At 44.8% G+C, this 26589-nt stretch overlaps 1 protein-coding gene across 1 annotated transcript in view; it reads right to left on the reverse strand.

Moving 5' to 3' along the window:
- The window catches only part of ABLIM2 (actin binding LIM protein family member 2), a 797090-nt gene that overhangs the window by 544249 nt on the left and 226252 nt on the right, over positions 1-26589 (reverse strand). The window contains exon 4 of the mRNA XM_078678529.1: positions 1000-1115. Coding sequence (XP_078534655.1) covers positions 1000-1115 — 116 coding nt within the window. The remainder of the gene's footprint in view (positions 1-999; positions 1116-26589) is intronic.

A 26589-nucleotide genomic window follows, 5' to 3' on the forward strand; every position in this document is an offset into this window, starting at 1 on the left:
TATAGTTGAAATACGTTGCAATGGATGCTGACTTCCTTAACATTAATTTACATTGACATACAGTCACATTACAGTGACATACTGACTTTGTTTTTTGGTCTCTTTTAACCCACTGCAATGATCAGAATCAGGCCCGCAGCTTAAAACGCAGATGTTATGTCAAGCCACATCTCATGGAAGACTGACACTTAAAAGAGACCCACAGCTCAGTAATACATAGCATCTTGCACTTCAATGAATGAATGAATGAAATCTAAATATGTTGCGTGGTGTACAGTTTGCATAACCTCTCCGTAGTGGATTGAATAACACACTTTTCTTTCTACATATGGTTTACTACAGTAACTTAACCGGTTCCATGCTGATGACGGAACTGCTCTGTCATCAGCCGCGGTGGCGCTGTGCTGATGACGGAGCGGTTCCGTCATGGCCCGCCCGACGCGCCTGCGCGGCGCTGATTTTGCGCCTGCGCGGCGCTGATTTTGCGCCTGCGCGGCGAGTTCTATTAAGCGGGCTGGGCCATGACGGAACCGCTCCGTCATGAGCAACGCTCAACCGCGGCTGGTGACGGAGCGGTTCCGTCACCAGCATGCGCCCGCCGCGCGGCCCCCCGCCCTCTTAGCGCTGCGGCGGAATAGCCGCCGCAGCGATGTGGTTAATCGGTCTGTATTTATTTATATAGCGCTGCTTATCACCCCAGGGGGTATCTAGGCGCTGAAGGTATGGAGAGCCTTAGCTGAAGAGCCAGGTCTTGAGTCCCTTTCTGAAGTCGGCGAGTGAATGGAAGGTTCGGATATGGAGTGGAAGGTTATTCCAGGACTTGGCGGGAAGTAGGAGAAGGAACGAAACATCTACAGTAAGATCATTTATAGAATGTGAAGATTATAAGTTAGTGTACCATTTCAATATAGAATATACTTTTATCGTTCATAATTCAGCAACTTTTAGTGTCACGATTCGTCTAATGAACTGGGGATGGAATGACTGAGCCCTCCTTACTTCTCAGACCCTGGACTGTGATATTTCCAATGCTGCTGGTTGAGGGTACGAAACATTTTTGGCAAATGCATTCTTTCCCATTGAAGGTCACTCGATCACCAGCAGGAAACGGGTGCCTGCAAGAGTAAACAAAAAAAAGTATAAAAAATTATCGAAGCATTGCATGTTGTTTCAATGTTTTTCTCTCAAACTATACTTAACAGAATCACCAATAAGTTAATAGGATGCCACTGTAGATTCGTCACTAGTTTTTGACAACAATGATTTCTGGCAGCTGTCAAAAAATAACACCATTTCAGTAAGTAAGCACCGTTACATTATGCCAAAGGGAGTTCTGCACTGACATCTTGTGGCACCATATATAATACAAATCCTATGTCAAATCTGTTTACATGAATTAATTACTAAGTTTGTTTTTCACTCAAGTATTTGGGGCTCCGTGTTCATAAGCATTTGGAAAAATGGTCGAACCGACTTTCACCGAATGTATTGCTATATTGCGAACCGGCCTAGGTACTTATAGGTCAGTTCACAAAATACTGAATCGCAGCGAGTCGCATTTTGACCAACCTTATGAGAATTAATGAGGTAGGTTGAAAATTTTGACCAACCATGGTTAGCTGCCGTCACAGGGATGGTGGCCTGCTGGGGTCAGCACACCCCCACGTTTGTGATTGATTTTAAAAAACGTAATCTGTTTTATATGTAACCCATTTTATGTAAAGGAAAATGTGATTGGTTAAAAAAAAAACATTTCACAAACTTTTTTTAGGAGTAAGCAGTATTCAAATGTATTGGACAACATTCACATTCCTGTTTGTGAATGGCTTATCACTTCCACTAAAGGGATGGTAACCTATCAATAGGTTGCAACCACAATTGTGGTCACAAACCATTGATACATACCTTAAGGAATCACAAATTAGAAGGGATGCACTAAACACACCTTTTCCAATTTGCGATTCGGTATGTACTTGGAAATTTATTTTGGGATTTGATAATTTATTACTGAATCGCAGTTTGGGTTTTGTACATACCAGAAAATCTGTTGTGCGATCTCAAAGGCTCTGATTAATGGATCAGAGCCTTTAACCCGTTGGCTGCGTTGAACGTTCAGCTCCAGTGCTGAATGTTCGAAAAACGGGTGGGGCAGCGTCGGCCAACGGACGTGCGCAGCACTACTAAGGTAGAGCACACGACAACCGCTGGCCGACGGCAGCAGCCAACGGGTTAAAACAGAAAAATAAATACATACATGAGGCCAATAGCAGATATATTTCATGTAAAGGTGCGTAATAAACATTTTGGTGGCATGGTTTAGAAGGTTTATGTATGGTTTCGAAAAGTACATATTATATTATCAATGTAGAAATCAAATGAAGATAAAAAAACACATGTTAAAACCTACCTGAATGTGCACAAGCTCTGGAACAAAAAATCAACTTTGAAATCAAGGCAAATGTATTAATGTTGGGTTATTAGTTTATGGATGTAGTGTCATGTAACAGGCCCAAAGTCAGAACCTCCTTATGAGTGGCTTAATAACCATGATGCGGCAAATAAAGTGAGGTGCTGGACGGTTATATGACCCACGGGTATACCATTGGTTGGCAATACTTCTGAAGGCTCATTCCAAACACATGTTAATTAGTGAAGCCTTAAAAACATGGCAAAATAATAGAATAGACGTAAAGTACCGAAGACAGAGATTTGAAGAAGTCCCTCAACTCCCTCCCCAAGAAACTGTACGTGGACTTAACTACATTTTAAGAAATATAACAAATTATACAGTGCGCATGATGGGCTAACAACTATGCTTAAAACAATGAATAATAACAGTTCCTATACTTAATATTTGTGAAAATGCAACTTGAAAAATTGTGTCATGAACGTGTAAGAAGAAACACTCATGGCATATGCTGAAGTATCTGAAGACAGACATAACATGGCAAACGACCACCTGCATAAATAAGGCTAACTTAGAGACCTATTCACATGTCTGTTTTCACAAATCAGAAATCTCAGCATTGCAGATCGACTTCTATGATCTGATTAGATTTCCAACTTTAAGATTCTCAAAAAACCCTAAAGTAGTATTAGACTTGTCAGCTTTAGGGTGGTCTTCCCCGAAACCTTTTACCTTCCTCCTCTATTTTTGGCTGATCTTGCTTTTGCTGGCGTTAGGACGCTGCACACTTACCACTGCTAACCAGTGCTAAAGTGCATGTGCTCACACCTTAACCCCTTCCAGGCTGATGACGAGCTCAGCTCGTCATGAGAGTAACCTGCCGTGCGCTCATGATGAGCTGAGCTCGTCATGAACCGCGCGGTTTTTAAAATCGCCGCGCACAGCGAGAAAAGCCGCCGCAGCGATGCGGTTACAATATGGTGGCATCGGCTTCTCCCAAATTGGCTTATCTAGTTTACTTGTAACTGACTAGCACAGTGGCACAACATGGGCCCAGGGCCTGGAAATTATATGCTGCTAGTGGGCATGCAGCACTGATTGTCCCACCCACTTTAATAGCCCTTTAAATATGTCTCAGACCTGTCATTGCAGCCTGTGTGTGCAGTTTCTAAACTGCCATTTCGTCCTGGCAAAACAAATCTTTTGCTAGGCCCAAACCATCTCTTTAGGTCGAGCCTATACAGCTCTTACACTGTTAGGTAATCTGTTCTAGGGGTCTGACTTCTCCCATGCTTTGGACCGGCTATAATGTGTGTCCTTAAGAAAATTATTGCCTGCAAATCGCTAATGCTGGGTGTATGTCCCACCTTTTTTCAAAAGTTCACTCCCATGGAGTATTGCCATGGGAGCGAGCAGCGGTGCGCACGTTACATGTTTTTACATGGCTTTCAAGCAAATGGCCTACCTATTGTCTTTGAGATTGCCGGCAGGCCGCGCTGGGTAGGGTATTGAGGCATGCTAGTAAGGGGTACAGGTAAGAGTAGTCCCCTCACAAGTGGTTGACTTGCTGTAAAGTTACAAAAGAGTAGTGAGAGAGCGCAAACTGATATAAATGTATGAGTACATCACACTTACCTATAGTAAGCACAAGTCATGATGAGAAATGCCATGAGTGCTAATAGTATCTGAAATTATATTCTAAATGTATAGCTAATATAGAGATTTAAGTAGAAGTGGAACTAATACAGAAATGTGTGACATTATATGATTTTATTAGACGTGATTATTTTGAATCTATGTCGTGTAGCTGTTAACATATAAGATGGTCTGTGGTAAAACGCAGAACGTGGTAGGCCTCAGGGCCAGAGCTGGAGCTAAAAGGGAAGGTGTTTCTTTTCACGACACAGATTGTTTAACGTTTTTGGTCATTGCATTAATGGGCCATGATTTAGAGTAATGTTTTCTAAATAATAGAATAAGAGTTTAACATGCTTTAATTAAATGAAGAAATTGAATGCTATAATCATAATGTGAAATATTGTAGGCCTGAAATGTTTTAGCATTGATTTACACGTACATGTCTGGGCTGAGAAATGTTGCAAGCCTTTTTAGAAGTCTATGAGAGTTGGGTTCTTGGCGGCAGATATCTGTCTGCAACAGGAAAGGGGGGATCCAATTATAAGTGAATGAATAGAGGTCTGTTCAGTAGACGGCCCAGACATGGAGGAGGGTTCTGGAATGTTAAGGGGTATCAGCGGGCCGGAGAAGAGACTGAGAAGCAAGGTCAACTCTAACGTCTGAGGCCCAATACAAAGCATCATGGAAAAAGCCTGAAGTTGCACCACGTGAGAGGCGTTTCGCAAGGGGCGTCTCAAATGTTGTTGACTGTTTTGTATTAGGGACAGCACCCCTGGGTGGAGTTAGAGCAGAGACCTGAGGACCCTTTAGAGAGCGGATGGGTAGGCAGTGAGGGGTCATGACTGGAGAACTTTAGGTTTTCACCAAGAGACTTAGAGTGGGTGACTTCCCTTGGGGGTCATTCATTGCTGACACCTTTGTTAGGTTGGGATTTGGTTAAGTAGGGATACCATCTAGAACAGGGTAGGGACGCCTAACCTGTGTTTGTTTTCCTCCAACCTAAATGAAGGAGAGATATGCGTCTATGCTGATAGCTTTGCTATTTTTAGAACTTGTGTTAGTGATTTCTGTTGCTCGTCTGAGGGCTTTTCGAGAGCACATGTATGTAATTGGACCTGTGTATCTCGTGAATCTCATTCTGAGATGCTTGTATTTGCAGCTCATTATATCTTTACAATAAACTTTTGAAACCTAGAAGTTGTCCGTGATCTTTGAGAGTAGAGTCCTTTCTTGGGTGAACTAACTTGCAGATAGGTGTACTGTTTCCTTCCAAGACAGGCAATAAAGGTTCAGTCGACCAGATCGAGGTTTGGATCAATAGAGATAAGGTATCGATCAAAATCTCACCCTTTCAGTTGGTAGCAGAGGATGGTTGCCTTCTTGAGGACGGTGACCTAGGCCAGGTTAGCTTACCCCAAGGCCCCTAGAAATCGACGATCGGAAGAACAGCCCGCAGATGAAGATCCGGATGACGTGAGACAGAAAAAGCAGCAGTATCAGAGAGAGTGAGTATAAAGGGTTATGCGTGTTAGATTGCGGTGTTTTGTATTGTATCTATGTTGTAATGTCTGGCGGAGTTGAATGTCTGTAGAGTGACTGTGGAACAGGTTGTGAGCGCGCGCAACCGGTGGAAATCTTAAGTTCAAGGAGAGCTTAAGTGGTTCGGGTGTATCGGACACCCAGAGTAATTGTCAACTAGTGTGAAGGGGGTCATGAGGTACCATTGATCACCCGAGAGACCGAGATAGGGGGAACGTAAGAGTGAGTGCGTGAGTAACGGACGCTGGTCGGAAGTTACTGTGTGTGTAAGTAACCTATCAGAAAGACGATAGACGTCTCGTCAGTTGTGTTGACAATTACAGATAGACTGTGGACGTACAGTCGAGAGAAGTGACCGCTTGGTCGGAAGTAGTCATTTTTCAGTGTATGAATGGGACGCATGCATAACCGGGAGACGAGTTGAGAAAGGAGGGGTGCTGCTGCGAAGCGGAGAAAAGAGACGTCAGGTGGTGTCGCGCAGTGATTGGCTGACAGGAGAAAGACCGCGCTGTGATAGGCCAGCTAGCGAACACGTCATACAGGGTCGCGACGTGATTGGCTGACAGGAGAAAGACCGCGCTGTGATAGGCCAAGCTAGCAAAGCCGCGACAGGATTGGTGGATTGTCATCAGGAAGTAAACAGAGTAGCGAGGCTGGATTTTGTGCGCATAATTATGAAGTGTTTTAAATGGTTGAAAGCACTGTTTAAGAAAGAGAGGCGAGGATCGTATGAAGGGGAAGAAGCCCCGCCGGAGGGTACGCCAGCTCGTTATATGGCAGTAAATGTTGGGTTGCATACGATCCTTTGGATATCAGAGTGGAGTAAGATTACTGAAGGAAATGAGGAACTGACGTTCCCGAAGTACGGGACGTTCAGATTAGAGGTGTTACATCGATTGAAATCAGTCATGACCTCAAAGAGACCCTTGCCTAGACCAACCCAGTTTGAAGCCCTTGAGGCATGGCTTAGGGCAGCGCATGAAAGGAATATGAACAGACGACAAGAAAGGGTGAAACGCTCGGTAAGGGCAGTACAGGATGCCAGGTGGGATGCGGATGCTAAAAGATGGAGAGTGCATAATTTGGAAATAAATAAACTGTACCCAGTGTTAGAGGCGCCAGTAAATAAAAGCCCCCTAGAAGAAGATGATGAGAGCGAAACAGAGGACAGCCTGATAAACAGATTACTGACAGACAGGCCACCCCCGTATAATAGAGCAGGGGGAGAGGTCGAGAATACTGAAGGAGAAAAGGGGGGCAATGCAGGAGAGCATAGACCGCTTCCCAGTTCAGAGTGGGATCCTGAGCCAAAGAAAGAGTTGCTCCAGCCTAGTCAGGTGCAACAGGTAGTCGGTAGGTTTGTGGTACAAAGAGCGCCGGAAACGGAAAATGCCACATCCTACCCATTGCCAGATGCACTACAGGTACCTGTTACCATAGGTCCTATAATATCGATATATGACCAAGAGAGAGCAAGAGGGGAAGAACGGAAACGGAAAGACAGAGAAAGAGCAGAGCAGGCAAGGAGGAACGATACCACTAATTCCCCAAGTCAGATGCCAATACCCAGAGAGTGGAGTACCCCGATGCACACAGCCGGGGACCCAGGAGGAGATCCTGGGGGCCCTAGATGGCCAATGGATCTGAGGGGATCTGGACGAAAATCCTTTCAAGAGCTAAATGAGTACATGAAGCAGTGGGATGAGGCAGTGAAGGCTCAAAAGTGCATCAATGCTGCAGAAGCAGAAAGGGAAAGTCAGGACAGCAGAGCACGAACTCACTGCGGGGCTGGGGAGAGTAGCCCGGAGTGGGACTGTAGAGGGAGTAGGGGAGTCACCCATTGGGCCCGAAATGGAGGTAGAACAGACCTGGAAAACGGGGGCCCCGGGAGTGAAGGGGTGGCGTGCCCAATACTCAGTGAAGGGGAGAGGAGAGCGCAAGAGTACAGGAACAGCTTTAAGTGTCCACACTGTGTGCCTGGCACCAGAGAACAGAATGGGAGTTGTGAGAGGTCGCACCATAGTCCCTGTGATGACAGAAATGAGCGCAGCCCAGGGAATATGGGGAACCAGGAAGGATCGTATCGGATATTGAGCGATACGAGGCAAAGGGAGTGTAGCGACCAGAGGGAAAATAACAGAGAGATGTGCGGTGAGAGGAGAGAAGAAGAAGAGAATGGGCAGAGCCAGAATAGGGGTAACAGGCCCGTGTTCCATCACCTTCCAAGATCGGATGGCCGAGCATGGGACCTGGAGAGATGGGAGCAAGGGAGGCCACCCATTAATTCTCCTGAGCCCAAACGCAGAGCTCGAAGTTGGGATGGGAGGGAGACCAGTGAGCCCCCTTCAAAAGACATATTGCGAGCTGAGATAAAAGCCAAGAGACTTGATGTCTCCAGCTTAAGGTCAGATCTGGATGACATGGTAGATGGTACCCTGCCTTTAGAAAGAATGGAAATGTATGAACAGGATGAAATACTGTATATGGCAAAGGACATCACACGAAAGGCGAGAGCAGTCCATGAGAAGTTAGTCGAACTAGCAGGCAAATATATGGTGGACTTGTCAAGAACCAAAGCATTACAGGGTAACCACAGGCTACATTACTCAGATCGAGATCTAGATGAGAGGAGAACGATTGGGCTGAAAACACACATAAGGGAATTGATTACTGGAATAAGGACATGGAGGGCACTAGATAAATGGGAAGAGAGGTGGTCCAAGAAAGGGACCGGCAGAAGAAGCATGATTGGTATAACACCAGGACAGCAGGGAATAGAAGCTTACCCTTTGCGTGAAGTTGCCAATGGGAGCTATGTACATGTCCCTTGGAGTAGGGGAGATTTAGCTGCTTTTACCACATCTTTCCCCAAGTTACGAGAGAGCCCCGTGGAGTGGTACAAGCAAGTCGAGAGGTTTGTAAAGATCTCAAAAGTCCTATGGATAGATCTGAACACGCTGTTTGACATTGTAGTACCAGGAGATCTGTGGACAGCATGCAAGGTTAGCGCTGAGTGGCCCACAACGGAGCCAGAGAGAGATGCTAGGACTAATGGGCCGTCCGAGATCGTGATGGCAAAATTCGAGAGAGTGATGACTTGGCTGAAAGAAAAAGTGCCAATGCAAGACATAGATTGGGTCAGAATAGACAGAACGAGACAGGAACCCAAAGAGACAGTCCATGAATATTACGAGAGATTGCTGAAGGCGTTTAAACAGTATAGCGGCTTGGATGTAATGGATCCAAAGGACATAGGGCAATTCGTGTCCAAGTTCGTCCTGGGACTGAGACCGGATATTAGTTTAATGATTCAGCAACACTCGATTTGTTGGCAAAGTAGACCCCTAGATGAAATACTGAGATATGCCAGGTACTGCTGTGATGAGGTAGACTCCAAGGCTAAGAAACTAAAAGAGAAGCTGATGGTGGTACAATTGCAGGCAGCAGGAAAGGGGGGACCGCAACAACAGCAGCAAGGGACAGGTACAGGAGGTAAGAAGCAGTACAGTCAGAACAAGGGTAATGAGGAGAGTACTACCTTCAGACCCAGAGTAGGCATAGCTACCTTGAAGAAAACGACTAGGTGTCACCAGTGCAACGAGTTGGGGCATTGGAAACGCGAGTGCCCTTACAATGTAGAGATAGGAGAGCAAGAGATAGAGGAGGAAGAGGTCCAGAGCGCACCTATGAGAGGGGCGACGCCATACCAAGGAAAGGTGCTCAAAGGGGGGGGGGCTCCTCCCCGAGCCCAGTTCCCGCAACCTCCTCGAGTAGGGAGTATGGGTAAGACCTATAGACAAATGCCCCTGTTTGTGGAAGGTGAAGAGTGCTATTATGTGGACCCATTAACCGGACAGAGAGTGGAAAGAGAAGACTGCACCCTTGGGGCAGCCTTAGAGGTAGATCAGAGGGGACCCTATGTGGAAGCAGAAGTAGCAGGGTGCCCTACGACATTTCTGGTGGACACAGGAGCCACTAGATCCACGATCAGATCAGCTGCAGTTCCAGACCTGCCCATGTCTGGAGAGACCATACAGGTGGTAGGGGTCGCAAACAGGAGAATAACCAGCCAATTGACAGAACCGGTACAGGTGAAAATAGGGAAGTACAGCGATGAGCACCAATTTGTAGTTTGCGATTCAAGCCCTGTGTGTCTGCTAGGAAGAGACCTGTTGTGCAAATTGAATTGTACTATATATTGTACACCCCAGGGAGTGGAGGTATTGACTAATGATGATGATGCAGATTTCAAAGTTGCAAACTCAAGAATATGTGTGGAGCTGTACCCTACTTTGACAGTAGACGAGCTTCCCTGGGATTTGAGAGAGACAGTGGCATCAGAGGTATGGGATTTCACTGGGGAAGAGATTGGATTAGTCAAAGGGGTGGACCCAGTGAAAATTGTAGTGAAACCGCATGCTGAGTTCCCAAGAACACCCCAGTATAAATTGACTCCAGAAACGATTGCAGGCATAAAACCCGTGATCGAGTCCATGATTAAACAGGGAATACTGAAAGAAATCGTGGGTAGTCCATGTAACTCCCCGATTATGGGTCTGCAGAAACCAAATGGGAAATTTCGGATAGTGCAGGACCTTCGAAAGATTAATAACATAGTCGTTTCATGTTGTCCAGTGGTACCGAATCCATCAGTGATACTGTTTCAGATTCCATTCCAAGCAGAGTGGTTCACTGTGATAGATCTTTGTCAGGCTTTCTTTTCGATCCCTTTGGACGAAGATAGCCATTTTCTTTTCGCATTTAAGCTGGAAAATCGCGTCCTAACATGGTGTCGTATCCCTCAGGGGTATACAGAGAGTCCATCGATCTTTAACCAGCTTCTGAAGAAAAATCTTGAAAGTCTAGTGCTGCCCCAGAAGTCAGTTCTGGTCCAGTACATAGACGACCTCCTTGTGGCGTCAGAAACAGAAGAAGCTTGCAGGGAAGATTCCATTGCTTTGTTAAATCACCTAGCTGCCAATGGGCACAAGGTGTCCCCGGGAAAATTGCAGTACTGCCTGACAGAAGTGCAGTACTTGGGACACAGAATTGAGAAAGGCAAACGAAAGGTGTCACCAGACAGGATAGAGGCGATCATGAAAATGAACGCGCCTCAGACACAGAGAGAGGTCAGGATGTTCCTAGGGATGGTGGGTTATTGCCGACAGTGGATCGTGAACTTTTCACTGAAAGCAAAGCCCTTGCAAAAACTGACGCACAAAGAGGTGAGTGATCCGGTACCATGGGACAAAGACTGTTTGATGGCGTTCCTACAGTTGCGAGAGGACCTGTGTCGTGCTCCGGCATTGGGAATGCCTGATTACAATAAACAATTCTTTCTTTACTGTTGTGAGAGAGAAGGTTGTGCGTTGTCTGTGTTGGTCCAAATCCATGGGAATGCCCGTAGACCAGTTGCTTATTTCTCGGCTACTTTAGACCCAGTAGCCGCAGCGTTGCCCGGATGTCTCAAATCCGTTGCTGCAACGGGTGTCAGCATTGAGAGATGTGAAAATATTGTTATGGGGCACCCGTTAGAGGTGTGCGTGCCACATTCTGTTGAACTGTTGATGACCAGGACCAAAACACAGCATCTGACCAATAGCAGGCTCACGCGCTATGAGCAAGTTATTCTTGCTGCAGAGAACGTGACCCTCAAGAGATGCTCTGTTTTGAACCCTGCTACCTTAATGCCACTTCCAAATGATATTGATGATGATGATGAATATACAGACCATGACTGTCTCGATGTGACTGAACTATGCACCAAACCCAGACCCGACATCGTAGATGAGCCACTGACCGACCCAGACGAAGTTTTCTTTGTCGATGGCTCATGTGTAAGAGACGAAGTTGGGCAGTTGAGAGCAGCTTATGCTGTTTGTACAATTGAAGGAGTTGTGGAAGCAGGGTGCCTGGAAGGAGTACACTCCGCTCAGGTAGCCGAGATTATTGCCCTAACACGTGCTTGCTTAGCAGGCAATCAAATTCGAGTCACCATCTACACCGACAGCCAATACGGGTTTGGGGTAGTTCATGATTACGGGCAGTTATGGTCTCAAAGAGGGTTCATGACTTCTTCAGGCTCTCCCATTCGCAATGGAGAGTTTGTGCGCTTGTTGTTAGAAGCATTGCAATGTCCAGCAAGTATCGCAGTTGTAAAGTGCATCGCACATACCAAAAATGAGGACTTTGTTTCGAAAGGCAATAGATATGCTGATGAAGTTGCGCGGTATTGCGCAGAACAAGGTTACTCTTTCACAGAGGTGGATGTGGGTGGAATAAATGTAAGAACTGAATTAGCCATGATACTGGAAACTGTTGATACTTGGGATGAATTGTCAACCATGCAAGAAAATGCTCCTGATTCTGAGAAAGAAACATGGGAAAAGGCAGGATGTGTAATGGGTGAGACTCATTTTTGGGTCTCAGCAGACGGCAGAGCAGTGTTGCCCAATGAGATGGTGAGTCCAATGGCTAGACTCATACATGGTCCAGTACACTTAGGGAGAGATGCTATGCTGAGAGTGTTTAGACAGACTTGGTACAATCCTAAGTTTAGAATAGCAGCAGAAGCAGTGTGCCAGCGTTGTGTGACCTGTCAGCAGCTGAATGTAGGGAAAAGAACACCAGTTGCACTAAGTCACATAGGAAGGTCTGGAGGTCCATTCAACAGAATGCAGATAGATTTCATTGAAATGCCAAGATGCAACCGCCTCCGCTATGTCCTGGTGGTTGTTTGTGTGTTCTCCAGGTGGGTTGAGGCATACCCTACACGTAGGTGCGACACCCTCACAGTGGCTAAGTTACTGCTTAGAGAACTTATCCCTCGGTTCGGGGTGCCGGCCTTTTTGGAATCAGATAGGGGAACACATTTTAACAGCGAGCTTGTGAAGATGATTTGTGTTGCACTGAATATCGACCAAAAGCTCCATTGCAGTTACCGACCAGAAGCCTCAGGAATTGTGGAACAAATTAATGGCACGATCAAGTCCAGAATAGCGAAAGTTTGCTCCTCAACGACCCTGAGTTGGCCTGACGCCCTGCCATTGGTACTCATGAGCCTTCGTAGTACCCCAGACAGAAGAACAGGGTTGTCACCACATGAGGTGTTAATGGGGAGAGCAATGAGACTGCCATCTATTCCAGCTACTGCACTGTTAAATATCACAGATGATATGATCCTGGACTATTGTAAGGGGCTGTCTGACGCCATGCGTTCTGTGTCCCTTCAGGTGCAGGCTGCAGAGGTTCCAGCGTGCCAGGGCCCTTGCCATGACCTGTATCCTGGGGACTGGGTCCTGGTGAAGAAACATGTGAGAAGAAGCTGCTTGGATATTCGTTGGCGTGGGCCCTACCAGGTCATCCTGATCACAAGTACAGCTGTAAAGGTGGGAGGCCTGCCCAACTGGATACACGCGTCGCATACGAAAAGGGTTCCAGCACCTCTGGAAACAGCTCCTCTCTCGAATGGACGTCCAGCAGAGGACCAAGAAGCCATAGAGGGGGCTAGCCAAGCTGTAGAGGTGCCAGTGGAAGCAGGGAACGAGTCTGACCAAGCTGAGGACGGTCAGTACAACAGCGAAACAGAAGACGCTACAGAAGGAGAAGACAGCTGGGAGTACGAGTCTGACCCTGACAGGTCTGAAAGAGAGCGAGAACAGACCAGAAGGAGAAGGAGTAGAAGGGCACGTGGAGAAGCAAATTGGCCGCAAAGAAGAAGTTCTAGCCTGAGGTCAACTCCAGAAGCAACCCTTCCTCCGATATCAGAAGACTCAGACCCAGAAGAAGGTGCTCAGGGCGCTGAAGCACCAGACCGAAGAAGGTCAAGAAGAGTGCGTGTGCCTAACAGAAGATACTCCACACCTGAGTGGACATATCTGGCGACAAATGTCTGTGAAACCGGAGACAGGGAGGATCCGAGCGGTGGTGGTGTCCAGTTCTGAGCCCATTATCACCGTGGAAATACAACTGTTGGTACCCGGTGTCGAACAAGAAGGGTCACTAACATTCGTGCTCCCCAGACCTCCCCGCCTCAGCAAGTTAAAACACATGTTTCTTACAGAATTGAAATTCCCCGACTTTGGTACCACGATAACAGCACATGAAGAGCATACTCTTCGCATGGAAATATTGAACTATGCTATTGAAGCTGCAACCACAAATCTAATAGTCGATTGTTAAAGGACTTTGTAAATAAAGCAAGTAGAAGAAAAGAAGATTACCTAGCGCCCAGGAAGCAGAGAATTTTAGGGAACCCCTTGAGTGGATGGAGAAGGGCTAGGGTTGTCTTTTGAACTGTGAAAGGACTTTTTGCGAAAAAGGCTGTCAGCCTCCAGCTGTGTGGATTCTAAAGACAAAAAAAGGGATTGAAAGAGACTGTAAAGGAACGAGAGGAAAAGAACTTTTTTTGCAAAGAGAAAGGGAAAAGCTAGATTGTCTGACGAAATGGAGGCCGGCACCCCGAACCGCAGAGCTAAATGTATAATAGGTACACTAATAGTAGGAGTGATAATATTAATAGCTTTAGTGGTAACAATTTCTTATGTAAAGGGACATGAGGAAGAGGTAAAGGTAACTGATGCGAATTCTGTAGTAACACTTACACCCACTGTTGCAGGTGAGAAAAGGGAAAACACTCAAGAGAAAGCGTTATTGGCTGCAGAAGCCCGCAGGTTACATGTAGACGAGTCCCAAGGAGACTTTAGGTCAAATGCTTATGCTAAACTTTTGTATGAATACGTGGATGCCATGGAGGTTAAGGATTGCTACGTCTGCATGCAGTTGCCTGCGTCTGTAGATGAAGGAATTCGATATCATCACCTCCCTCTGACATATGGCATTACATGTAGCTTATTGCTTAGTATATTTTATGAGAGAGATAGTTTTGAATACTATTTCTCCAATTATGATTCTGTGTTGCCAGAAGTCCCGAATTATAAGCAGATGAATAAATGGGATTACTGGAAGAGTGAAGACAGATTGGCCAAGTTCTTCATTCCTTGGATTACCTTAGATACTTCACATGCCCGTAGAAATAATCTGACATGCAAGGTGTCAGAAGTCGAGAAAAAGTTCATAGGGCAGGTGGATGATCGTTACAGGAGACAAAAGATTTTGAAAAAATCAGGACAAGGGAAATTAGATTGGACCGAGGAAGAGAAGTCACATAAGAGAAAGGGTAGTAGTGGTCCAATAGCTTTAGATAAAGCGCAGAAAGGAAAGTTATGTCTTCACCGAGCCAAAACGTATTATGAAAATGTATACGTGGGTGAAGTTGACTGTGAACATGCTTTTAATTTAGAGTACTACACTAAGGATTTCCTGAAGGGAATGCAAGTAATTCCAAATGTGTATTTTGTATGTGGAAGAAATGCTTACGTGAGACTACCTGACAACTGGTATGGATCATGTTACTTGGCAATTGTCTTCCCCAAAATATATCATGCACAAGACTTATTGATCATTGAGGGCCAGACATCATCGAGGGGAAGGAGAGATTTAGGAGATGCAGAAATGGTTGGAGATGTCTTTGGAGCTATGTTCCCTCTTTTGGGAATAATCCTTAATGATGTTAAAATTAGACGACTGGCAACAGTTGTCGACAGGTTGTCTGCCAGCACTGCTCAGTCCTTAATGCTGGTAGAAGGAGAGATGCAATCGATAAGGGCTATGGTTCTTCAAAATCGGCTTGCATTAGATGTCTTATTAGCAAAAGAGGGCGGAGTCTGTAAGGCTTTGAAGGTTCAGGAATGTTGCACTTACATTCCAGACCTTTCAAAACCCCTTGAGAAAGTTATTAAGAACATAACTAATATACACAAAGAGATCGAAGACTTGAGTAGAGAAAATGTCTGGGAAAAGGTGGGCCATGGAATGAGTACAGTTGGAGGGTGGTTTTCCACCTTAGGCAAAAGCTTTATTTGGTATATCCTAAAGCCTATCATCATAATATTGATCTGTGGGATAATATTGTGGGGATTGGTGAGGGTATTCAAATGGTACAGAGCAAGAAGGTCAGAAAGGGCCCAAAGAGAACAGTTGCAGAGATTGGCTGCCATACAAGATAATCAGTACAGGAGCCTGAGAGCTCTGGAAGCGCAGAGAATGCCAGCAATAACTGCAGTTTAAATGTTAGTGATGACCCCGAGAGGTCATCAAAGGGGGGAACTGAGAGAGCGCAAACTGATATAAATGTATGAGTACATCACACTTACCTATAGTAAGCACAAGTCATGATGAGAAATGCCATGAGTGCTAATAGTATCTGAAATTATATTCTAAATGTATAGCTAATATAGAGATTTAAGTAGAAGTGGAACTAATACAGAAATGTGTGACATTATATGATTTTATTAGACGTGATTATTTTGAATCTATGTCGTGTAGCTGTTAACATATAAGATGGTCTGTGGTAAAACGCAGAACGTGGTAGGCCTCAGGGCCAGAGCTGGAGCTAAAAGGGAAGGTGTTTCTTTTCACGACACAGATTGTTTAACGTTTTTGGTCATTGCATTAATGGGCCATGATTTAGAGTAATGTTTTCTAAATAATAGAATAAGAGTTTAACATGCTTTAATTAAATGAAGAAATTGAATGCTATAATCATAATGTGAAATATTGTAGGCCTGAAATGTTTTAGCATTGATTTACACGTACATGTCTGGGCTGAGAAATGTTGCAAGCCTTTTTAGAAGTCTATGAGAGTTGGGTTCTTGGCGGCAGATATCTGTCTGCAACAGGAAAGGGGGGATCCAATTATAAGTGAATGAATAGAGGTCTGTTCAGTAGACGGCCCAGACATGGAGGAGGGTTCTGGAATGTTAAGGGGTATCAGCGGGCCGGAGAAGAGACTGAGAAGCAAGGTCAACTCTAACGTCTGAGGCCCAATACAAAGCATCATGGAAAAAGCCTGAAGTTGCACCACGTGAGAGGCGTTTCGCAAGGGGCGTCTCAAATGTTGTTGACTGTTTTGTATTAGGGACAGCACCCCTGGGTGGAGTTAGAGCAGAGACCTGAGGACCCTTTAGAGAGCGGATGGGTAGGCAGTGAGGGGTCATGACTGGAGAACTTTAGGTTTTCACCAAGAGACTTAGAGTGGGTGACTTCCCTTGGGGGTCATTCATTGCTGACACCTTTGTTAGGTTGGGATTTGGTTAAGTAGGGATACCATCTAGAACAGGGTAGGGACGCCTAACCTGTGTTTGTTTTCCTCCAACCTAAATGAAGGAGAGATATGCGTCTATGCTGATAGCTTTGCTATTTTTAGAACTTGTGTTAGTGATTTCTGTTGCTCGTCTGAGGGCTTTTCGAGAGCACATGTATGTAATTGGACCTGTGTATCTCGTGAATCTCATTCTGAGATGCTTGTATTTGCAGCTCATTATATCTTTACAATAAACTTTTGAAACCTAGAAGTTGTCCGTGATCTTTGAGAGTAGAGTCCTTTCTTGGGTGAACTAACTTGCAGATAGGTGTACTGTTTCCTTCCAAGACAGGCAATAAAGGTTCAGTCGACCAGATCGAGGTTTGGATCAATAGAGATAAGGTATCGATCAAAATCTCACCCTTTCAGTAGTAAGCCTGGAAAAACATGTTGTCTAATTTTAGGCTGTGTAGGGGATGGAGTGGGGCTCACTTTTATTATTAATTGTGCATGTTTAGGCTCTCTTGTGATATACATTTATCTTCCATTGCCGATATTTCTTTCTCTTAGAGGCCTTTCATCCTAATTATTCATTCACTTATTGATACGGTATGTCTCCTGTTTGCTTTACGTTCCTTTCCATGTGTCCCTTTAATGGCGTCAGTTGGATGAAGCCTTTGTCTGGTGTTGTGCTGTGATCTGAGACCAAAAGCTGCTCATGCGTTTTCTTCAATGCTTGTGCCCTGCTTTGATAGCCATCTTTCTCCACTCATTTGCCTCTTTTCATTTGCAGTCTTTAGTTTAGAGTAAAACGTCTTGTTCTGGTTGCTGTGGAGATTCCCTTAACTTTTTTTCTAGTGATGTTCAATGGACAATTCTTATTCGATAGACCAATGCCTGTAAAAATGGTAAGTTTATCATATACCTAATGGCTGTTACATTTCTACGGATTTACTGGAAACAGTTCTTGTACTGAACCGTTTTCACTAGGAAGATAAATCAATACCGCAGGATGACTTCCGCATGGCTTGTTTTAAAAAGCATCAGTTGCAGCGTAAGTTGAAAAACCTTTACTCATAATTTGGGTGATTAGTAATTCTGGTGACCCTTCATGTAGTGGATGAGCTGCACTGTATAAAAGCACTGGCTGCTAAAGACCAGAATGTGTAGCACGCTGCTAGTAACTTCATATCCTATTGAGAAACTAGCTAGACCTTTTTAGGGCTCGGCCTACGTCAACCCTGCGTCAGCAGGGGAGGCGGAGCTCCGAGCTCTTATGTTATAAAAAAAAAAAAAGTTTATTTAGGGGTCCGGGCTGGCACATTCCTTAGTGCGCGCGCGTTTTTTATGGCATCTGCATAGTGATTCGTCTTCGCTGTGCTGTGTTTTTATTAGCCTTGACGCGATAGGCTTAATGTAATTTGTCGGTCGCCATGTTGGCATTTTCTGTGTGGTTACGCACACAGCAGTGCATTAATTTCAATTAGGAGCTGTCAGGGTGCCGCGATAATGTAATGCAGATGTTGTGGGCGCTTCACCAGTCTGCAGTGAATGGCGCGCGTTCGTGCTTTTCTTGTGTTTTCTTTCCGTGTAGGGCAGACGTGAAAGGCATGGTCTTAAGAGCAGAAGGCCATATATCTTCAATTATCTCGCAATCACGGCGGAGATAATTAAAAACATATGCCTGGAGTGGCGCGCGCGCGAGGCCGAGAGCTGAGCAGGATGACTCCATGCCACAGTGTAAGCAGTGCTTAATTTGTAGAAAAATAAGTCCCGGTGCTCAAAATGTTTCTTATGCGGCGCCCGCAACTTCTCACAGTTATTCACCTGGTTAAATTACTACGCAACCCAATTGTACCATTGTTATGGCCACTGCCTACACTGACAACTCGGAAGCAGCCAGAATCAAAAATAAACTACTGCTTGAGCATCACGACATCGATTATAACAGTCTACTTATTTCACAACTGCATTCATTCAAACAAAATGCATTTGAAAGTGCGTTCCTGGGCAATTTGCTTTCATGTGCCGAGCATTACGATCTGCTTCAATAAAGAGGTGTTTTTTAGAAACAAAGTTGGGTAGACTCTTAATTGCTATATGTAACAAAATCAGACCATTCAGTTCAGCGTGTAGAAGCAATTTACTTGAGAATGTTTTTGCATGAAAGTATAGCCATTCAAACATGTCAAGGCACTGGATTGTCCAGAGGGGATTAAACAGTCCACCTAAATACTTTTTTATTTATTTTGTAGTGAATTTATTAGCGTTTATGTAGTGAATGCCACCTGGTAGGCATACGCCTTTTGGTGCAAGAGCTTTACATTCTTAAAATATATTAGTTTGTAAGGGTAGTCCACTGTGCCTCGCAGCGCTTTGGTCGCCTTTGACTATGAACATGAAGCAGCTTTGGAAAAGTGCGTTTTGCCTACTAGCCCCGAACTAGTTATAAGTACAGGGCCAGTGTAATGCCCCCAATAAGCAGCGGGTGCTGGTAAAAGGTAGCAGTGGGCATTCTTGGCACAGTGGTGCAGTGTGCAGCCTGCAGTGGAAGGTAACCACGAGCGCAGGCAAGTGAGTGTGCCCAGCACCTGTCAAAGACTTTAATGCCTCTGGGCACAGCCCGGGTAACTTGCCGTTATCGTGTGTGTAGTGTGTGCAGAGTAGTGAGTGCAGAGTAGTGAGTGCAGAGTGCAGAGTGCAGAGTAGTGAGTGCAGAGTGCAGAGTAGTGAGTGCAGAGTAGTGAGTGCAGAGTAGTGAGTGCAGAGTGGTGAGTGCAGAGTGGTGAGTGCAGAGTGGTGAGTGCAGAGTGGTGAGGGAAGAGTAGTGAGGGCAGAGTAGTGAGGGCAGAGTAGTGAGGGCAGAGTAGTGAGGGCAGAGTAGTGAGTAGTGAGGGCAGAGTAGTGAGTGCAGAGTAGTGAGTGCAGAGTAGTGAGGGCAGAGTAGTGAGGGCATAGTAGTGAGGGCAGAGTGCAGAGTAGTGAGGGCAGAGTAGTGAGGGCAGAGTAGTGAGGGCAGAGTAGTGAGGGCAGAGTAGTGAGGGCTGAGTAGTGAGGGCAGAGTAGTGAGGGCAGAGTAGGGAGGGCAGAGTAGGGAGGGCAGAGTAGTGAGTGCAGAGTAGTGAGTGCAGAGTAGTGAGTGCAGAGTAGTGAGGGCAGAGTAGTGAGGGCAGAGTAGTGAGGGCAGAGTAGTGAGGGCAGAGTAGTGAGTGCAGAGTAGTGAGGGCAGAGTAGTGAGGGCAGAGTAGTGAGGGCAGAGTGCAGAGTAGTGAGGGCAGAGTGCAGAGTAGTGAGGGCAGAGTAGTGAGGGCAGAGTGCAGAGTAGTGAGGGCAGAGTAGGGAGTGCAGAGTAGTGAGTGCAGGTGCAGAGTGGTGTGTATTGACAATTTATTTATTTTATTTTAATTATTTATATAGCGCAGCTGATACCTTGCAGGCTTCCTGGCGCTGGAGAATACTTTACTGAAGATGAGACCGAAGTATGTAAAGGCGGGGAGGTCTAGGGGAAAAGCCAGGTCTTAATGCACTTCCTAAATGGAAGCAGGTGAGGGATCTGGCGTATGTCAATGGGCAGGCTGTTCCACAATTTGGCAGCTGCGACCCTAAAGGATCTACCCCCAGTCTGGCTTTGTTGTATCTGGGCACCCTTACCAGATAGGCCGAGGATGATCGCAGATCTCTGGTAGGAGTATACCACAGAAACAGGGCTTGCAGGGGCCTGGGCCCGAGTCCATGCAGAGCCTTGAATACAATGCAAAGGGACTTGAAAGCCACCCGCTGCTTTAGGGGTAGCCAGTGCAGTTCGGCCAGTGCCGCTGTGGCCGAGGACCTTCTCGACCAGCCCAGAGCCAGCTTGGCCGCGGCTGATTGAATTCGTTGCAGCCGGTCCAGTAACGTAGCAGGGGACTCAAGGAGCAGGGCGTTGCAGTAGTCAAGGCGACTCAGAATCGTACACCTGACTACCAACGCCCGGGCTTGTGCAGGGAGAAGTGGCATAATTTTTCGCAGGGAGCGTAGCAAAACCGTGCAGATCCCCACTGTTTTTGCCACCTGGGTTTCCATACTCAGTTTGTTGTTGAGCATGACCCCCAGGTTGCGGACCGAGGAGACAGGTTTAGGTTTCTCCCTTGTCTCAGGAGGCCAGAAGTCATTCGGGAACTGGCGAGGTAAAGTAGTGCCAGCACAAAACAGAACCTCTGTTTTGGAGGCGTTAAATTGAAGGGAGTTCCTATGGAGCCATCCAGCCGTTTCTCTAAGACACTCATGGAAGGAGGTCAGAGAGATAGAGTCTTCTCCTTCCCAGGAGAGAATGAGCTGGGTGTCGTCTGCAAATAAATGACAATGCCATTTATTTATGATTTAAAGAAAAAAAAAGAAATGTCATGAGCAATGCCAATAGCTCTACCTTTAATGATGCCGAGACCATTGCATTGTAAATGCTTGTTCTTTAAAGTTGGTTCCTTCTTGGCAACAAGTAAGATAAATGAAGATTACTTCATGCTGTTGCAGCTATAATTTACTATTGGAACACACTTCCTTTCTTACAGCCTTTGGCTGTTCTGTATGTTTTAGAAAAGCACCGCGGGAAAAATAATGACTAGATTATAAACTCATACAAGAGAATGTCCTTCATTTAGATGCACAGAATTGGTTGAAATCAAATCAGTCAAATGTGTTCCTTTTGTAAACAGCACTGGTCTGGTATTTCTCCATAGGATGCGATTTGCATTTAATTTTTTTGTTGCACTACTGTTAAATTGCCTTTTGACTCTTCCGTATTGAGAGTTGCCGATTAAGGAGTTTTGTGAAGTTGTTGGCTTACAGAAAACCAATTTTTTGAGGTGGCCTTGGGGGCTTTGGGATGGGTTTTGAACCAAGTGGACAGCCTATAAATGCTCACATGGGTGCACCTCCGCATCAGCACTTCACCATCCCCTGATGAGCGCAGCATCACCTGAGCATCGCCTGCGCACAACCATACCACCACCATAGCATCACTCAGCACCACCTCAGTCTGCCTTCAGCATCAGGAATCTGTTGCTTCTCCCCTAGTGTCCGTCCGCTGCAAGTGTTGTAATGCAGGTACTCTTTCCCAACCTCCACCCTCCCATTGTTTGTCTCCCCCCCGCCAATAACAAAATAAAAACTATAACAAACCAGATTTAGAACAAGCAGCAAAAGTTTGCCAGCATTGCAAGGACAAAAAATACTAGAATATATTTTTATGTTAATTCTATTTTTAATAGGGTCGTTTATTTGTACATAATGTCTCCTCAGTTATATATACGGTAACAACAATGTTATACATTTTTTCTATCATAACGTTTCAACATGCTGCACAGCAGCAACACAGCTTAAAAACATTGGCAAAGCCAATAGCTCTTGCTAAACACTTATTAGGTCCCAAAGGTGAGACCTATTGACTATGCCAATGCTGGTTAATACATATGTCAGCCCTAGGGTAAACCCTAAACAGCCCTCAGAGCAGGATGCAGTGTGTTTAAAAAGTAGGACATGGAGGGGGAGATTTACTAAGATTTTGCGCTGTGTGTGCACCACAGAAGCGATGCAAAACGGCGCAAAATCTTTTTTTCTTAATTAACTTTCTAGCGCTGCAACATGGGGGCATACCAAGGGTGGTGCATGGGCATTCCCATGCAACCACCCAAAGTTTCTAACGCTAAACCCAATTTACTAAAAATAGTAGATTGAGTTTAGCGTGAGAAACTGCTCCCTTTTCAACTAGGTGCAAGGAAGGAGACATTATTAATTTCTCCTTCCTTTTCCGACTATGCATGCATGCTGCACTGTGCAGCATGTATGCAAAGTGGAAAAAGCTTTGCATCCTGCCTAGCATAGTATTTTGGACAGGAAGGATAACCTTACTGTACAAAACCTATGCTACACTCATGCACACACCTTAGCGCTATGACGCTAAGGTGTGTGCATGGTGCACAGCAGCTGAAATCAGTGCCGGTGCAAGGGAAAGGGGAGGAGAGAGCCATATCTTTAAAAATATGGTGCTCTCCTACTCCCTCCCTGTCATGCAATGCAGTTCAGCCTCTCGGTGGGCTGCGCTGCATTGCGTGGAAATTATGTAAATCTCCCCCGCAATTTTAAGTTGTATATGTCCTGGTAGTGAAAATCTCCTAAATTCATTTTTCACTATGGCAAGGACTACCTCTCCCATAGACTAATAATGGGGTTACCTTATTACAGTTAATACGCTGAACTATCTAGTGGGAGCAGGTGACCAGTTCATGTTTGGTGTCTTTGCAATTGTAATAAAAAACCCTACCTTATGGAGAAGTCAGATTTAAAATTTGAATTTTCAAAATGACACTTTTAGAAAGTTGGTATTTTCCTGCCATTTAGTGCCTGTAGCCGGTCTCTGGGTCACATGACTGGGATTAGCAACAGCTGGGCTTTATGTATTTCTCCAAGACTACCACACACAATAGAGAGCTTAAGTGTGCCTGAATACTATGTTATAGGTACGTGATATCTCGCATGACTCGCTCCTGTAGGAGTAACACAGCAGGCATAGGAAAGACTGTCTCGAACAACCATGTTTTGATCATCCTACAATTAATGAAAATGGGGCAAGTGTGGATATGGAAAGGAAGATAATTCCAATGATGAGGAGCCTGATATGAGAAAGCTCTACTGCCAAATCTAGCAGTATGGTTATGTGGAATCTGCTAGAAAGGATTTATTATAAGATCTTAACTGTCTGGAAAGCAAATAGTAACTTATTTTGAACGGAGGTACATAGGCTGAGTCTGATGCAGGGCCATATGAGTCAAACAACAGAGCTTGAAAATGGCCAATTTTTTTAAGGTCAGCCAATGTAATTTTTTTAATTATGGGATTCGGAGATGAACGCTGAGGTAAGTTACAGATCAACTGGTCAGCGGTGTTCGGAACAACATGTAGTTTAGACAGCAAGGTGTCATTTGCTGCAACCAACAATGCATTTCCATAGTCCAGGTGACTAATTATAAGCAAACACAAGGAGATGATGGACGGAGCACTGAAACTTTTCAGACACTCATCACCAGTCACTATTAGATCTGGATTAAATCCATCATCGTTCTTTAGCTCACTTTGCCAACCCAGTTCAGACACACCCATATGCAAATCAGTCATGACCCTGTTCCTTATAAGAACAGATCCCCGAACTGCCAAGCCAAGTCCTCCCTGGATTGGAAACAAGCATCCTGTGACCTATTCGGGGTAATACCCTTCATCAGCCAGGCTAGTTTGAATCCAGTGGCAAAGTGAGCAAGGGAACAATGTTTGGGCATACCCTGCCAACTTAAGGCGAACAAAGCAAACACAAGGAGATGATGGACAGCCCACTGAAACTTTTCAGCCCCCCCCCCGCCCCTTTCACTATTAGATCTGGGTTCAATCCATCATCGTTCTTTGGCTCACTTCGCCACAACAGTTCAGACATATAGAAATCAGTTTTTACCCTGTTCCACATGGGAACAGTCCAGCCCAAACTGCTGAGCCAGGTCCTCTCTGGAGCAGAAACAAGCATCCTGGGACGGTTTCTTATTGTGTGTTGAGTAATTATACGTGCCTGGACCAGGGTTTTCCTTGAGGTGGAAGGTAACCAGGGAAACTCTTTTTTTTAACTGTCTCATTGTTGCATATAAGGTGCCACACATGGCATTAACCTGGTCTCTTAAAGATAGTGTCCTATCAAGTTTCACTCATAAATTTTTCCAGAATAGCTAAGGCAACATAGTGAGGTTAACTCAGATCCAGTGCCATATCTGTGGGGTTCTGAGCTTACACAAAAGCTCTTATATATGGCATTTTTTTTAAGTTAGCTAGGGAATCACAGAAATTCTGTGATATCAGGGCAGTAGTAATCAAAGTACGGGGTTTCAAAAAGCTGTTTAGCATTTTTTAAAGCTGCTTAGCTGAGTTGCCTGCATTTTCCAAGTGGCTCTGACCTTGTTTTAATTGCGGATCATAACCCGGTAAACTGCTTTATCAGTGGAAAATTTAGTGGCCCGCCAATGCCATTCTTGGCATTTACATTTCATTTTGTCCTGTTGCAAGTCATTGGAATACCAGAGTGCCTGGTTTCTTCGAGAAGAGGGGGAGGAAGGGGTTTCTTAAAAGGAGCTATTTGATTAGGAGTATCTGTTAGAAATTTGTGACAGTCGTCCACAGTGGCATTTATGTCTGAAAAGCAGGATAGCAAAGCCACCGTAAAACATTTTGAGAAGGAGGTGGGAGTGACCACCTTCCAAAGGCAATAGGAGCTGCTGATCTCTTTCTTAGTTTTTAGAAAATTATTTTTTCATAAAATGGAGAACTTAATCAGATAATGATCTGACCATGTTATTGGGAGAGGTGGATCACTTGTCACATCAGCTAAGTTTGCAAAAATAAGATCCAAGGTATGTCTTGCCTTATGTGTAGGGCCTGTGACTATTTGTTTCAGCCCTAAGGTCTCCATATCAGCTAGGTACTGGGACACTCCTTGGTTATTAATATTCTCACCATGGTAGTTCAAATTACCCAACAGGAGAAATTATCAGAAGTTAAAATGTGGGGTGTAATAAAATCAGTTAGTACCCGGCTAAAAATTTGATTGGAGCCAGGTGGGCGGTAAATCAATGTTTCTTTTTTTTTGTTTAAAAAAACTTTATTTGACAGTTAAGTCATAAAAGCACATTACACAATACATTTAAAAACAAGTTTTTTTTTTTTAAATTATCTAAAAATATAAAAATACAATTAAATCATTCTATAACCTTCTATAGCCATCGAATATAAAAATCCCATAGGGTCACATTAAAATTGATATCTAAAAACGACTGTTAATTCATTACACAAATATGGTAGTAACACTGAATTTACAGTCTTAAGGAAACACATAGCTTAATGCTAGCAAACAGAACATCTTGCAGCAGCAGATCCCAACAGGCATTAGATATGATAAAGGGTCTCTGATTAGAACCTCAATACAATGATTTCGAACGAATTTGCCAAGCCCATCCTATAAAATTCGCAACAGCTATAGCGATGGGAGGGGGGCGGGATCTGTACACAATATCCGCAAGGCAACAACATACCTCCAGATGCCCATTGCCCTACAGATGGGCTTTATCCAAACTTTACGGGGCGCAGTGTACATGGGACAGAAAAATAATATATGCCCCAGTTACGCATTGTTCTATGCACTTATAACATTTATCGTTACTCGAACCTCCCCATCTGCAGGTGAATTCACGGGTTGGAAGAGCACCCACCCTTAGTTGAAAGTACAGTTTACGGTCATAAACTTTCTCAATTAAATCCCAATACCTTTCAAAGACTGGCGGGACTTAAATTCGAGGAAGCGACCTGAGAGGTGGGTTAAAAGACCTTGTGAGATTTCTAGTGTGAATACCATTTCCCAATACCTTTCTTTCAATTTTTCCTTCGAGGGGAACACAGCATTCAGGGGGTCATTCCAAAGCTCTAACAACCCGAGCTTCCCTAGGAGGTATCTGATTTCATTTAGCCATTTTATCTTGTGGAACGAATCAGTTCTTATAACATCCATAAGACCCCTTGTATAATGGACAAGTTCCTCCGTGCACCATATCCTTCACCAATAGAGTAGAGGGCGAAGCTTCGCTAGGTGTTCCACGGGCTTCTTGCCAAGATCCAATAATAGCGGTCTTAAGGGGATGCTTTGTGGGAGACTTGTTACTTTGCGTAAAAACGTATTCTCCAATACAGTTAAGCATTTCAGGTTTTCAAACCCCCATAGTTCTGCCCCGTATAGGGATGAGTTCAGTACCTTCATCCCATAAATCTCCAGGACAGGACTAATAGGTATTGTTAAGGATGT

This window comes from Lissotriton helveticus, chromosome 2_2, assembly GCF_964261635.1.
Source record: "Lissotriton helveticus chromosome 2_2, aLisHel1.1, whole genome shotgun sequence".
Classification (NCBI taxonomy): Eukaryota; Metazoa; Chordata; class Amphibia; order Caudata; family Salamandridae; genus Lissotriton; species Lissotriton helveticus.